The sequence below is a fragment of the Dreissena polymorpha genome, chromosome 1, assembly GCF_020536995.1.
Source record: "Dreissena polymorpha isolate Duluth1 chromosome 1, UMN_Dpol_1.0, whole genome shotgun sequence".
NCBI lineage: Eukaryota > Metazoa > Mollusca > Bivalvia > Myida > Dreissenidae > Dreissena > Dreissena polymorpha.
The window spans coordinates 33,788,430-33,804,241 of NC_068355.1; the positions used below are offsets into that span (position 1 = coordinate 33,788,430).

At 37.3% G+C, this 15,812-nt stretch overlaps 1 protein-coding gene across 1 annotated transcript; it reads left to right on the plus strand.

Moving 5' to 3' along the window:
• The first annotated feature begins 1,140 nt into the window (after positions 1–1,140).
• On the plus strand, positions 1,141–2,480 carry LOC127864861 (uncharacterized). Its single transcript, XM_052404766.1, has 3 exons — positions 1,141–1,268; positions 1,521–1,641; positions 1,845–2,480. Exons 1-3 carry the CDS (start codon positions 1,215–1,217, stop codon positions 2,225–2,227), a joined length of 558 nt encoding a protein of 185 aa, XP_052260726.1. The 5' UTR covers positions 1,141–1,214; the 3' UTR covers positions 2,228–2,480.
• Positions 2,481–15,812: the final 13,332 nt, after the last annotated feature.

Sequence of the window (15,812 nt, forward strand, 5' to 3'; positions counted from 1 at the left end):
ACGAAAAAATAATTTAATATATAAATACACAAATAATGGAAAAAATTCCAGTACACAACAGATAAAATACCCGTGTACAAAATGGGACGTTCCCAATTCCAGTGTGGTGCTATTTTTACCATCTTATACTTTACACAGCTCTATGCCTAACGTGAATTAAATAGGAAAGCAAACATAGCAGATTTTATCCCATTTTCACCGCGACATTGACGGTATAAACGTTGTGGAATATACTTGCTTGTATTCAACACTGTGGAATATACCTGTCGCGTGCACGGACTACTTTTAAATGACGTCATGCGATATGCGCTAAAATTAGGTCGATATTTTTTGGTTCATTGATCGAATTTTAAGGTCACCCATTCGAAGAAAATGTGCATATTTTGCAGAAAAATATATATATGACATATTCACCAAAAGAACTGTTGAAATAAAATATAAAATTACACGATTTTTGTTTTGTTATTTTTTTAATTTATATTTACTGTACCACTGAATGATTTTTCATAAGAAACAAAGTCGACAAAACTTAAGTTTCAAAATTATACGACCTTCAACCTTTAAATCTAGTCATATGACATAATTTTTCGCCATCCGTATAATGAATCAGCTTATTGATGCCGTCATAAAATGACATACTTATTGCGTCATTTTCCCCATTTTTTTTTGACGATTTATTATAAACACGACTTATTTCACATGTTTTCTACATGTACTGTATGTCGACATATTTGAATTGTCAATCGATCACATTTTCCTTCTTTCGTGTAATGTGCATTGTTTATAACCAAAGCATATAGATCTACTTTTGACATTTAACTTAAATATTAAGAATGAACAACAAGCCATACACATATAGCACAGTTCATGAATATAGAGAATACTAGGTTAGCGTTGAATGCAGAGAAGTTTATGTTGCGAGACTTAGAACGCCGGTTATTTGGTTATTGCTTTACAATTAACAATTATCAAATTTTATTTTTATTTTGTGATAAATTCATAGAATGTAAACTGAAAAACTATAAAAAATTGATCAAATTAGTTATCAGTAAAAAGAGAATGATAATTTTAAAGCATGTCTGCATGAGTTGTGAGCAACCAGAAAAGTATTGTTATTATTCTGCCGGTACACCAGTGAGGAGCTTCAGAATTTCCTGTCTGAATGCACTCTTCTGGATCCACGTTTCAAGACCACTTACTTGACACCAGAGGCTATGGAGAACACCTACCATCGTTTTGCGCTGTTGTTACAATCTGGGGATGGAAAGGTAGGGGTTACAAAGCTACAAAACAAAACATACTGCATTACTGCTTCTGCTATTACTATTTCGCATGATAAATAGTGAAAATAATAATGCCGGATTAATGATAATATTGATTATAATATTAGAACACATTTTATAAAGGGAAGTCAGTATTAAGTAAAGTGATAAAACAGAGCAAAATATCAGCATTGATGCATCAAAGAAATGTATACAACAAAAAGCTCTAGCAATGAAAAGAAAATCCGATTGTTTCAGGTACACGTTCAAGCTGACACCCAGGCTCCTACCCCTGGACAACATATTCCTCCACATCCTCTGCTTCCCGAGAGGCCAAATACCAGCCAATCACCATCTCCTACTGAGACATCTGATGAAGGTATAAACAACAAGTGCACTATGCAGCAGTTACAGTAAAATGTAAAATGTACTTTATTCAATCCAAAAATTTAAGGTGATTTGTTATATATTAACCTGTTAACTTAGGCCTGCTTTTATAAAGTAAAAAAAAATGTTGCAAATCATACTTTATAATTTTAAGAACTGGTATATATTTGTTTATTATAACATTTCATATTTCAGAGAATGCAGCCAAATGTCAGCGGTCCTCAGACTCCTCAAAAAAAGTTGGTCTTGCAGCTATATTTGACTTTGAGAATGTTGAAGAGGCCACAGCCGCCACACCCATGTCCGTGCAGGAGAAAATCGAAGAAGAAACAAAACAATATAAGCTAATGAATCAGATAAGCATAGAAAGCAACGCATTAGACTGGTGGAAGAAAAACTGTATCCAGTTCCCATTACTTGCCTCTGTCGCAAAACAACGCCTGTGCATGCCAGCAACATCTGTGCCAGCTGAACGCGTGTTCAGCTCAGCCGGTGATATTGTAACTGCCCAAAGGGCGTCCTTCGCTCCAGAATTGGTTGACATGTTGTTATTTTGTAAAAAGAACTGTGATTTGTGATAATTTCTGTCCATTTTCTTAGGTTATGTGATGATTACATATGGACAGTTTAAAGTTAAATCATCATTGTTCTTCATTATAGCGTTATCTTAACATTCTAGTCATAAAAAGGTGTTTTCAAAAGAGTGTTTTTTTGATAGAGAGTATGACTACTTCTATCAAGTTTATTACAGTTTCTTTTACAGTTTCTAGTCATACTATGATACCAGTGTTTTCTGATTATTGAGTTTAATAAAGTTTGTAAAACTTGTTATTCTGCTGTTTTCTTCACAGATACATATTCTGTAAAATATCGCGGTACGTACCGCGATACAATGTTGCCGTACCACGATATACCGCAGTACGCTCACGGCGTATCGTGACAGCCCTACTTATGGATAATTCTAACCCGGAACGCGACTTGTATTCTATAGACAAAGAAGGAAATCAGGTGTGGGTTATTCTGCAATAAATTATTGGCGGAGCTTAATGTTTCGAAAATAGTTCCGAATTAATGAATAAAATATTGCAGTAAAATGCACGTGCTAAAATGCGCTCTAAAAGAAATGTAATATATGTAGCATTTATATTAGTGTAATGAAACAACAAAATTGTACATTTGGTGATAAGTGGCATAACCACGTCTGCAAAGAATGTTATTTGTTAAAAAACAAAATTAAAGAAACATTATAGCATGTCAGCTTTTCAGTAGCATCAATAAACATGACGTCATTTAGTTTCTACGATTGTTGTTCTCAATGAAAATGACGTCATTCGCAAAAAATTTATGAATGGAAACGACGTCATATGTTTGTACAATTCAATGACGTCACTAAATAGTGAACTTTGTACAAAGAAGGGCAGAGTATTAAACAATATAGTTCACGTCCAAAAGCTTGAACCAAATCAATCAGAATAGTGTTAGAATCAAAATATTATTTTTCTTTGATGGTTTGTAGTCGAATAACCCACAGTAAGGAGTATAGATGCGTTTTATCATATCACTCGTCGTCAAATAACCCACAGTAAGGACTATAGATGCGTTTTATCAAATCACTAGTGCTTTGCACTCGTGTTTAAATTCCTACGCATCTATACTCCTTACTGTGGGTTATTCGACGACAAACCATCATAGAAGATTATTTCTTAACTCATATTTTTCATGTGAAATCAGTAACTGGAACAATGGCTTGCAAATATCAATGTTTTAGCTTATGTTTCTGTTCCTCCCAAATCATGACACTGCAAATTCCAAACACTCAAAATAAGTAAATATTAGATATTACACAGACACTTTTCTTAAATTCCAGAATTTCCCTTCATCGAGAGCTGGCGCGCCTGTGTGCCAGAGGTGGACCAACCAGACAATACCAAACCAGAAGCCAAGATTTGACTGGTGTGTATGATTTGAAAAACCATTAAGTAAAGCTGTTTTAACTCACAATATGGCTTTAATGGCTGCATTATGTATTTGTTTTTTTTTCTTAGTGTATGCATGTTATTACTAGAATATGTATAGTATATTCTTAGTGTTGTAATGCATTATTTTCTACTGCCTTTATTCTTTACAGTGTTTTGCACTTCAGTCAGCATTTGATATCAATTGACATAATACTTCTAGTGTTAAAAATAATAAAAATTAAAACATTTTTGTATTGTGTGTGCTGGCATTCATTTTGGTGTCAATTATATATTTAGATATTTTGGACATCGCCTATTCCTGTGGCTTCCACTGCGGCTATGCAGGATGGTGCTGACCTGTCCCTTCTGCAAGGTTACTCATCTGACCAAGCACGGCCTGTACCGGCTGACCAGGATAGTGCTAGACATAGATTCATTCTACATTCTAGCCACTGAGAGTTTGCACTGTGTCAAGTGCAAGAAAAATCAGATAGGCTGGAGTGAAGCCATCTTGGATCAGCTGGATCCGGCTACCAGGTCCACTTTTCCGGTACAGATAATGTACCATAGCGCATGTGACACTCGTGTCATATACTTGGTGCGCCACCGAGGCTAAGGTAATCATGACTTTGTACAGCTTAAGATGTGTATATATCTTACCCAAATGAAATTTACAATACGGTTAATTTGAGTCACTCTGTCGGTCAGTTTGTCTGTCGGTCAGTTAGTCACCAAGTCTCCATAAAAAGCATTAAGTTTGAAGATAGAGCTTCTTCTTCTTGTCTTAAAGCCATACTATTTTACAACTTTTAAGACGAACCACACACATGTGCAAGTTTTTGAAATGTTGCTGTTTCAGGTAACAGCCCTACTTAGCTACAGAAGCAGATCACTGAGCTTCACAATTTGAGGTGGACGAAGCAACAACTGCAGTACATGAACGACTGTTCTTTGTACCTCAAGTCTGTGACAGCAAAGTTCCAAAACTGTCTTCGAGGAGCTGCCCAAACAATCTCAGTTGCCAACATACCAATGGTTCCTGCGTGTTTACCATCAGGAGGTTTTGTCTCGAGCAGAAGAGGTCAAGGCGGCTTTGACATCCATCTTTGGTCGAATTTTAAAGATGGACTCTACTAAGAAGGTATACATGGGTAGAAAATATTGAATAATACACTTTTAGAATCTGTTAGAAAATAGACACAATAACCATAGAATAAAATTACAATTGCCTTAGAACTATTTTACATTTATTTCAGGTAACCAAGAAGTTGGCAGGTGAAGCTGCTCGGACGGCAGCATGGTCGACTAACGTTGGCAATGAACATGGCCAGGTGCTAATGAGCGTTATGACATCAATTGAAGGGTGTGGGTTAGGCGACATGGTGAAAGGCCTCGTACAACGCTAGCCCGAGGCTGATGTCCTACCACCAATCCTGCTGTAAACAGACTGCGACTTTTGCGGGAAGTCAGCACTGATGGACATTTTCAGGACAGCTTGGCCTGACCTTGTGGTGCAATTAGACGTGTGGCACTTCATGCGGCGTCTTGCTGTTGGGGTCACAACGGACACCCACAGACTGTACGCGGCATTTATGGGTCAGCTTTCAGCAGCCATCTTTTGTTGGGACAAGTCTGACCTGAATCTTCTCAACGAAGCTAAAAGGCAGCAGCTTATACAAGCCAACATCACGGACCCGTCTGACTCAGATGTCTCTGTCCGTTTAGACCGTAAGGAGTTGTCCCTGCACTGTCGTCGGATGACTCGAAGCACAGAGGTCATCGGGGAGCGTATCCAGGCTGTCTTGGAGTTGTTCGGTGGTGACTCAGGAAGGGATACCATGGGTGTATCACTGTTTCATGAGCGTATCTGGGAGCTCTGGAAACAGCAGCAGAAGCATGTAGAGTGCCTCCAGGACCCTAAAGGTGTACAGCTCTACACTCAGACGGGCACGCTGAAGAAGGGTGGCGTGGTATTGCCTGTGTATCGCTGTGCACGAGGATCTACCTCCTTGGAGTCCTTCCATCTCCACCTACAGCGATTCATTCCTGGTAAGATTTATTTGTGTTCTTTTTTGTGTGTTTTAATTTAAGGTATAAATATATTAATTGCTATTATAGCCTTTAAGGTACAATGTTATACAGAATAAAACCCCATTTGTTGAATGTTCCTTAATTCCAATCATGAAAGATATACCAAGACATGTAAATTAGTTATAATACTACTAATCTCTTGTTGAAACATACATCACTCTGTTGAATAGTGTAACGATCTTAAATAGTAACATTTTGTGTGATTGTTTTGCAGGAACCAGTGCAAGCGCCAGCAACTTCCAGACTTACCTGCTGGAGGGCCTGGTGCGCTGGAACGCAGACCGGCAGATTACTGCGACCAGCACTGAATTGGAGACTGTATTGTATGACTCCAGATTGAAGACAGCAGCCAACAGACTAAGTCAGGAGCTTTTTAACAAGGATATCTTCCCGACATTCCAGCCGCCAAACAAATACACTGGTAATTTAAATTTCTATTAGCTGTTTTATTCACACATTTCTCTGACATTTATTCTATATTAAACCAGATGTACATTGTGGAGTAAATCAGGCATTTTTACCATTTGTATGAGCAGATTACTCCTTGACATGAACCTATATCATATAGCGCTTAAGTTCTTACATTTTTGTTTTACAGGAGAGCTGATAGGTATCGCATATCTATACAACAAAACGGGTGCTAAAAACCCTGTAAGTGCGGTGGAGCCTGATGACAGCCTCCTGGATGAGGGCTTTGAGGACTCCGCGGCCATGGATGATAATGATCCAACCATCCACATAGTGGATTACTTTCTGCCTGCTTTTAGTCGTGAGAGGGCTCAGCAGATCATGCAGCAGAACAGGCCGTCTCAATCAGGTATTGAAGGAGAACAATGATTATACTTACTTTCATGTTGAAATTAATGGCATGTTTGTGTTACTTTTGTATAGAAATGTTTATTGTTAAAAAGTTAGATAGGGTGTTCTGATTCTTTGAAGAGATGTCAGCGAAGGATGTGTATGGCCAGCAGATGTACAACGTTCCCGCTAAGCTCAAAGCCAAACCTACCACAACGAGTGCCTCTTTAGAAACAACAACAGCAGCTTCTATGACAAAAGCAACAGCAGCTTCTGTTACAACAGCTGCAGCAAGTACTTCATCATTATCTGTCGTAACTACCGCTACATCAGCGTCGGCTATCGCTGGCAGTTCACAACGTGTTGAGGATGAAGCTGAGGTAGGTTTTGATGAATGATATAATATAATAAACTTAGGCATTCTGTCCTCAAATGATCACTCATTAATGATTACAATTTTACAATTTCGTGTTGATTAATAATGGAAACTAATAACTCAATATAAACATTAATATCTTTGTGTATTTATGATTACACCCATTTTTATATCAATAGGTATATTATGGAGTCAGCATGTTAAATTGGCGTTTTAATTGCAGGAACTGCGCAAAATGAGCATAACACATGTACTTTTAAATTTTTAGTGCTCTGCTTATTTTCCATTAATACATTTCTTTCTCAACTAATTATCCATGCTTTCAGGACTCTTTTGGACCAAACAGAGTTGCAGGTTATGGTCATATGATGGACCTGGCTGAGTATTTGTTTCATTTAAAAGACAAGGAAAGTAAGGCCATCACCAACGCAGAAGCTGACCACATCGTGAAACTGTGGTCTAAGTTGTCCCCTTACGACCAGTCGCCGTCAAAATATAAGGACCGACATCAGACCCAGCTGATCAAGGAACGCTTCAAGGTACCAAAGACATCCCGGATACAGCTGGTTCCTGGAGTCCAGAGTGTCAGAAGGCAAGAAAACTACACAACATCACATTAGTTAATTTTCAATTTATAATTTGTTATGACCCTTCTTTGAAGAAGAGGGGGTATATTGTTTTTGGCCTGTCTGTCTGTCTGTCATTCTGTCCCAAAACTTTAACCTTGGTCATTACTTTTGCAATATTGAAGATAGCAACTTGATATTTGGCATGCATGTGTATCTCACGAACCTGCACATTTTGAGTGGTGAAAGGTCAAGGTCATCCTTTTAAGTCAAAGGTCAAATATATAGGTCAAATTGCTCAAAAGGGGCAATAGTGTTTCTCAAGCACATCATTTGTTATTAATGTTCCACAAGTTTATCAGGATTTATTAGCAAATAAGCAACATGTATCAAACCTATTTTCACTGTTTTATTTCTGTTATTATTGTGTCTGTATTATTCATATAATATAAACCATTATCTTTAACAATTACAGATGTGCTTTGCCTACACAACTTGGTCCAGCCACCTAAATGACTGTAACAGGTATCAGGAAGCCTTGCTGGTCAAGTTGTGCGCAGCCTTTCCGGGTTCCACCACCAAAGATGGCGTTCAACAGGCGCGGTGGCGGACAGTACTGGAGAAGTACAACCTAATAAGAGAGATGGTATTCAACAGTCAGCGCGTGATACAGAATACACGCATTCAGCTGTCTGATATAAACCAGCGCACCTTGACTGCTTGGTAGGTATTTATTGACTAGTACGGTACACATATACATAAATATTATCGGCATATTATAATATTTCAATAACATTTTGAGTCAATTTATATATTACTTTATTTATATGAAAATAATAATTGATTAACATAAGAAAGGCTGTTTATGCCCCTTTTTTAAAAAAGGGGGTATATTGTTTTTGGCCTGTCTGTCATTCTGTCCCAAAACTTTAAGAAATCTTAAAGTTTTGTCATAACATTTGCAATATTGAAGATAGCAACTTCATATTTGGCCAGCATGTGTATCTCATAAAGCCGCACATTTTTAGTGGTGAAAGGTAAAGGTCATCCTTTAAGGTCAAAGGTAAAAAAAAAGAAACAAAGCGGCGTATTTGGGGGTATTGTGTTTCTGGCAAACACATCTCTTGTTCTTGTTTCTATTAAAAAATATATAGATTATAATTTATATATTTGTCTGATTTCAGGTTCAGTGCTCGTGGAAAGCTCAGAGAAAGAACCGTGCTGGAACAGGGACTTGCCCTTCAGTAAGTTCCACTGGTAGCGCCTGAATCACTGCCAGCGCCCCTTAAAAGGCCAGTTTCCTTGGAAATGGGAACCACTGAACCACACAAGTTCCCCATCCAGATCAGCACGAAAGGCTCTCTCATTCATCAAGTGCGCAGAAGAATCCTGCCACCAGATGAGGTAAAGCATGAAGTGCCGGTGCCCATAGCACCAGCACCATTGGTGCGTTTTGTGACTGCTCCCGCCCCTGACCTGGAACTGACTTCGTCGATTTCAGCCCCAGCCGAATCTTACCTGCCATACTCTACATAGCACTACAGGAAGAGGAACCTGGAGGCTGAGCAGGCAGGGGAGTTCCGGAGACAGTACCACAAGAAACTGCCCTACCGCAGCTGCAACAAATGTTTTGAGTACAGGAATACGGGTTGCCACAAACAGTACTATGGAAATTGGTGGTGCCCCTTCAAGTCATCAGAGTCTTATGAAGAGTGGATAGATGCTCTTAAGTTGAAGGGCTATGGAAAGAAGAAACCAAATGAAAAAAGTTAAACATTAATAGCTGGACATTCATCATTCACACTTAAACAATATCTGGATATAATAGCATTTTTTGACACTGTGCTTTTGGACTTATACAACAACAGTATTAACAATTACTTTAACGACAACATAATATCAACTTTAGTAACAATTAAACAAATCTTAATGCTGCCTAGCTTTTATTGAGCATTATACAGTGATTTATTCATTTGTGTTTTGCATATATAAAAGCTAGAAGGTCCCAAGCCCTTATGGTACATGTCACAAGTAAAGTGACATCTGCCTTGAAAAGCAGAGGGAGAACGAATTGTGTTTTTTTAAGCTTCGAATAATGTATTTACACATTTGATGTTTCTTTACTTTTGGAAATAGTTAATTTATATAACATTTATAATTGCAACCAATATTGCTGTTAACAGGAACTTCCTTATAGTGTAAGCAAATACACATATAAGGCAAATACTGATTAATGTACACAATAATTAGGTCTGATATTGAAATTTTTAGACATAGAAGCCGATATATGTTAAGCAAAGGTAACATAAACGATGGTTTGGGTACGAATGTAAAGGTACATAGCAACGTGGTATAAATGTAAATAATTGGATTTTTTAATTTCTAATAAGTCTCAGATGCACCATCCTAGATATATGTGATTATATGTCAAAATTAACATAATAGTGTGTTAATTTCAGTCATATTATATAATTTAATAAAAGCATTTATGGAAGGCCGGGGTGTTGAAGATCTGCAGGGATCCTCAGAGCACGGCCCAAATGGTTTTACAGTATTTGTTATTTAAAAGACCGTATGTTTCCCCGTCATTTGACACTTTATAAACATAATTTACTTGATTGTATTTACGGTAGGGCTTTATTTATATATATACAACTGTTTTTTTGACTGCAGACGACGGATTTATTGAGATCAACAACTTCACGGGAAACTTGAGCGTCACTTCAGCGTTTGAGAATGTTAAGAACATGACGTCAGACGAGACGCTTACGTTGACGTTTAATATTGTGGTACTCATTAATCAACATTAACTATCTTAAGATTAAATCGTTTATGTGTGTTCAGTATTCGATTTTTCTATCATCATCATCATCATTAACAACAACAACAACATCATCAACAACAATAGCAACAACATCATCATTATAAACATCATTTTCATCATTATCATGACCATAATGATCATCATGAGCAATCACTGCAGTAAACCAGTACTTGATGTATCAGTAGCAATATAGCTGAATATTTTGATGTAATTTGTTAACTTGGGCGTTTCAGGCAACGGAAGCGTCCGCGAGGAAGAAGAACGTCAGCGTCCCTTTCACGTTACGTGTTTACACGAATTTCCCACATTGCCGCCGACTTTCCCATCGACAACAGCCCCAGTGAAGGAAAATGACGACAACGATAATGCGTTGATTTTGGTTATTGAAATTACCGTAACAAATTATTGTTCAACATGGCTAGGCTATCATTTACGCGGCAACGCACACTATATTTAACACGATATATCGCCCTTGTGTAGGTAGCCCAAAAGGCGATATATCGTGTTAAATATATCGTGCGTCGCTGCATTACATGGTTGGTTATGAAGCAAGGAATTTGATCCAGCTATGTTATTTCCCGTCAAATCTCTGCGCGGAGGTTGCTACGCTTTGAGTAATAAATATTCTGAGGTTTGCTCTTGGAGAACGAGGCTTAGCATGTGCGTTAAGTGTCGTCCCATAGTAGCAAGGCTAGTCAGTTTATGTTAACATGAAGAATCTTCTTCAAGAAAATCCAGTTTGGGCGGAATGTGACGTCCGTGATAAGCTTGTGCGCAGTGCACAGGCTTATACGGGACAACACTTTATGCAGATGCAACAAATCCCGTTTTTCTCAGAGCGAATCTTACATAAGTTGCTTATAGATTCATGTTCACGTAAGACAAGTATAGATCTGGAAACTTACTTAAAATTGATCGCGCGTACACTTCGAATGCTGTTAACTTGCGTTCAGTATACAACTTTATAATCTACCCAAAGGCTAATCAGTTAGGAACAATTATTCAATGGCGCTGCATATACAAGATTCAATAGCAGTATTTTGCGGCAAATATTCCGTATTGGAATTCTAGATAAGAATTAATTAATGGTGTTTAAACAATCGCGTTTCATTGAGCAAAAATAAATATTTCGAACATAGTTTGCTACCTGCATTTGTACCTTCGCATACTGCATACATTTAAATTTTTGACTATAATAAAATTGCACTGTGTTCGTTGGTATAAAATGTCAAAGAGTATACACTGTTGTTTCTATGAACGTTTCGTTTTGATTGTGGTGGCTACATGCTGTATTAAATGCGTCACAGTTAATGTTGTTACTGGTTATAAAACGTTACGAGTCTCGATTTTGTAAAAGGGGATTTAATGCATATGAGAAGGGTGTCGTCTCTGGTAAGCCTGTGTATTATGCACATGCTTATCAGGGACGCCACTTAAAGCCTAAACTGGCTTTTCGCTAAGTTCCTATAAACGGACTTCCTTTAAACTAAATATACCAAAAAGCGGAAAGTGTCGTCCCTTATAAGCTTGTGTGGGTTGCACATGCTAATATAGGACGACATTTTCGCACATGCGTTAAGCCCTGTTTTCACAGAGCACGGCTCATATATTGACATTTACCATAATCTTCGTAAGATGTAACACACGTATAATAATGACGATAACAAACGTATCCCAGTATGTTTTAATAAAAATGTCTCTATGTTTGAGATATGCACATGTTTGTTTGATGCGTAATTACGCATTTTCACACATTTTTATTGATGTTTGTTTATCAAAGTTGTTCATTTTGAACTGTATACGATTAAAAAAATAATTGTTTGACAACATTATAAAAGCAAAACGCGTATTAAAAAATACACCTAATAATTGTTATTCTTAATGAAACGCTTTTTAGGCACGATACGTGATATCGCACAACTGCCGGTACATCACATTTTGTTAATTCGCATAGAAATTTGTGTTCTCCAAATTCGTTTTTTGCATAGATAAAAATATCGAAATTTACTGCCCAGACCGTTTGAAACTTTTCTATGAAACTCGCTGTTGAAACTCACTCTTAATTGTAACGCACGTCATCAATTGATCTAGCATTCAGATAAAAGCTGATTAGTAAGATATTTTTTTAAATCATACTTGCATAATTAGTGCAGTAGTGCATTTAATAATAAGTCTTATCTTTCTTTTTTCAGGACAAACTAGGAATAATGACGTCGTGCATGACGTAACTGTCAAGGAAACAGAACCCGTATGTGCGTATTCATAGTGCTCGGAACAAGTTTTTAGTATCTGATTAAGCTCCGCTCTGGTAAAACATGGCTTAATGCGTGTGCGTTTATTGTCGGCCCAGATTAGCCTGTGCAGTTTGAAGGCTTATCAAGGACGAAACTTTCTTCTTTTATGGAAATTTCGTTAAAGGGATTATTTTCTTAACGATAATCTAGTCAAGGCGGAAAGTATCGTGCCTGATTATTCTATGCGTACTCCACAGGAAAATCCAGGAAGACCCTTTACAAACATGCATTAAGCCCCGTTTTCCCAAAGCGCTTCATTTTCTTAGTAGATCTAGATAAGACAATGTTTATTTCATCATTTTAAATACCGGTAGATTAACACTTTAATGGATGTGTTAAGGCTAAAAAAGTAGAAGCAACTTGTTTTGAGTTTCTACAATAGTAGAGGCAGATTTTGTCGACTAAATGTCATATAAAAAATCGCCGAATCAATGTTGGGCCATTGTAGTGAATTTTCCGATTCAGATTGTTTTAGTGTTCTCATCCTTCACATATACGTGTGTGTGGTGTACAGTTTTATCGAGTGCATTGGGATTCGCACATGGTCCTAAGAAGACTTCCATACTTGGTAAAATGTCTGATTCATTTTTATGGGTTGATGCAGGTCACGTGATAGCCAATCTCACCTTAAGCGGAAATTGCAACGTGACGTCATACACACCCAGTCGTTCAGATCGCTATTTCAGCATGATTGAAAGCGTGCTTACACTTAAAGAAGAGTTGGATTTGGACGCGGGCCTCCAAATTCAGGTATAACGCGTACCTCAGTACGATGACGTCCCGTTTTTAAGTATCGTCTTTATGATATTAATTGAAGACGTCACATTTTTGACGTCACGTCCGATTGATATGACTTTGCTCGGGGCACAATCTGTTTTCTGAGCAATATTCAATAGACAGACATCGGAACGACATTGAAATGACCAGAGCTTAATTCGATTAATCAGCTGTAAATATATGCAAAACGTCCTTCGTGAATCGATTGTTTTCTTCTGCTTTTAAGTTAAGATTTAATTAAATATGTGTATACTAGATTTTGGTAGTTCTTGTTCATAGTTCTAAAGTTATTGCGCGAAAAACTAGAGCTGTCATTTTGAAGAAAACCGAATGCACTTGAGCCGCGCTTAAAAGAGGGCATAATGCACGTGCGTAAAGTGTCGTCCCATTTTAGTATTTGCAGTCCCAACAGGCTATTAGGGACGACACTTTCCACTTGTATGGAATTTTTATTTAAATTATATTTATGTTTATATTAAGTTAATATACTTAACGTGCAGTTCAGGATTCAGGAGTAAAGTGTCGTCCCATATTGGCCTCTGCGGCTTCAAGCACATACATTAAACCCCGTTTTCGTTCAGCGCGGATTATCTACTTAAGCGTTATAACCAAATTAATAAAATTATTTGTATACCATAAAATTATTTGTATACCATCGTTTTTTTTCCAGCTGGGAACTACGAAAATCGCAATTAAAATCACGTGCGACCAAAGCAGCCTAGTAAGTTAGTACCGGTTGGGTAAAAGAGCGTCGTTTTATAACGTGAAACTTCGGAACTATTTATAATTTGTCTACATTATATTTATTAATTTAACGGAAGGGGACGTGCATGTTGTTTGTATAGAGGTTCACGACCAGTGCAATCAATGATAAACAAAACAACAAACTTAAAATTGTTTGGAAGCACATATTTCTACGCTGGCAAACAAGGGAGCTTAATGCTGTATGTTTATGACAATTTACAGGCGCGATTGTCTCCCTTAGAAATTCAAGGGAGTGCATGATTATATGCAAGCGCAGCTGTTTCACTTTGTCGCTAAACATTATTGAACACTTAATTGTAATTTATACATTAACAACAGGTGTTTGAACCTTTAAACGTGTTAAACGATGCTATTAAGGTTTTAAATTGCTATTTATACGCAACTTTATGAAATACGCGCTTAAATTTTGAAAGACAAAGTGTCAGTCATATAATTTAAAAAAACACCTGATGAGGTTTTGTTACCACGACGGGCATACATATTTTTCAAGCTTAATTTCGAAAACTTGTGTAATGCGTACATTTAAAAATATGACTCATATTGGTGTACGGAAGAAACACCCTCCGGAAGGAACACCCTTCCCTGAAAACAGCATAGCGGAAGAAACCCCCTTTCACATTTTGCATACGCGGAAGAAACACCAGCGCTAGTTTTGCATATGCGATTAAACCCCCTTCCAAAGCGGATCAAACATCCTTCCATAATGAAATCAGAGACAAACGCACAATGCCCGCAGTAAGCCATTATGTACTATGCAGTTAAAAGAAAGTAATTATGAGTGTTTAACAAAATCAAGACAAATTCACACGAGCCGCAGTTTATCGAATGATAATTAAAGAAACCGTTCATGACACAACTTCTATTTATTAATTTTGAGTGTTTAAGGAGAGTATGCACGATTTTGTCAAATATTTATGAAATTATATAAAATGTGTAAACAACGATATCTATTAATACGACACACGAACACTAACTTCGATCCTAATAAAAAGACGAATGCTTCGGTTATTGTAGACAAATGTGCACTAAATATCTTCGTCACAATCGGCTCGGGCGCTAACTTGTCTTTGCTGCATTTCATGAAATTTGACTTCAATGTATAATTCTTCGTGACTATTTTGTCTTATTGTGGCATATTTTTATCAATATAGTACAATTTTACACATACAAAAATCATATAATCTCACTTAAACTAGTGTAAGACAAATTCACACGAGCATCTCATCATTAACATCTTGTAAACAAACTGCCGGTACACTTCTTTAATCAGCACAATGTAGTTTGGCAATATATTTTCGCACCTTCATTTAATTACGTATATTCAATGTCCTTTAATGTACTGGCCATTGTTGATAATGATGAGAAGTTGTGTCATGGTCGGCGCCTTTCATTCATTTTTCGAAAAAGTGCGGCTCGTGTGAATTTACACAGAAGAGGAAGACCAGGACTATTCACCAGACTGCGATATTGTCTTTGTGCCAACAGTACAGCAATGGGGAGGAGACCATCCGCGAGTTCCTGCAGGCCATCGGTTATAGCATTTGACTATAATTGTGTGTTTTTAGGGAAGAGTGTTGTTCATTCCTTGCTGTTCACGCATTTTTATGCATCTACATTAGGTCTTTTATGTATCATATGCCTGTTTTATCGTTAATAAATGCGTGTCTTTTTCATCAACAATTTGTTTATTTCTTTTTTAATATATGCTTGTTTG

Bases quoted from the DNA above. Each gene is read 5' to 3' on its own strand.
- LOC127864861 (XM_052404766.1), top strand. From the start codon at position 1,215: ATGGAGAACACCTACCATCGTTTTGCGCTGTTGTTACAATCTGGGGAT. The intron at 1,269-1,520 runs GTAGGGGTTACA...CGATTGTTTCAG, and splicing joins TACAATCTGGGGATGGAAAG to GTACACGTTCAAGCTGACAC. The intron at 1,642-1,844 runs GTATAAACAACA...TTCATATTTCAG, and splicing joins TACTGAGACATCTGATGAAG to AGAATGCAGCCAAATGTCAG.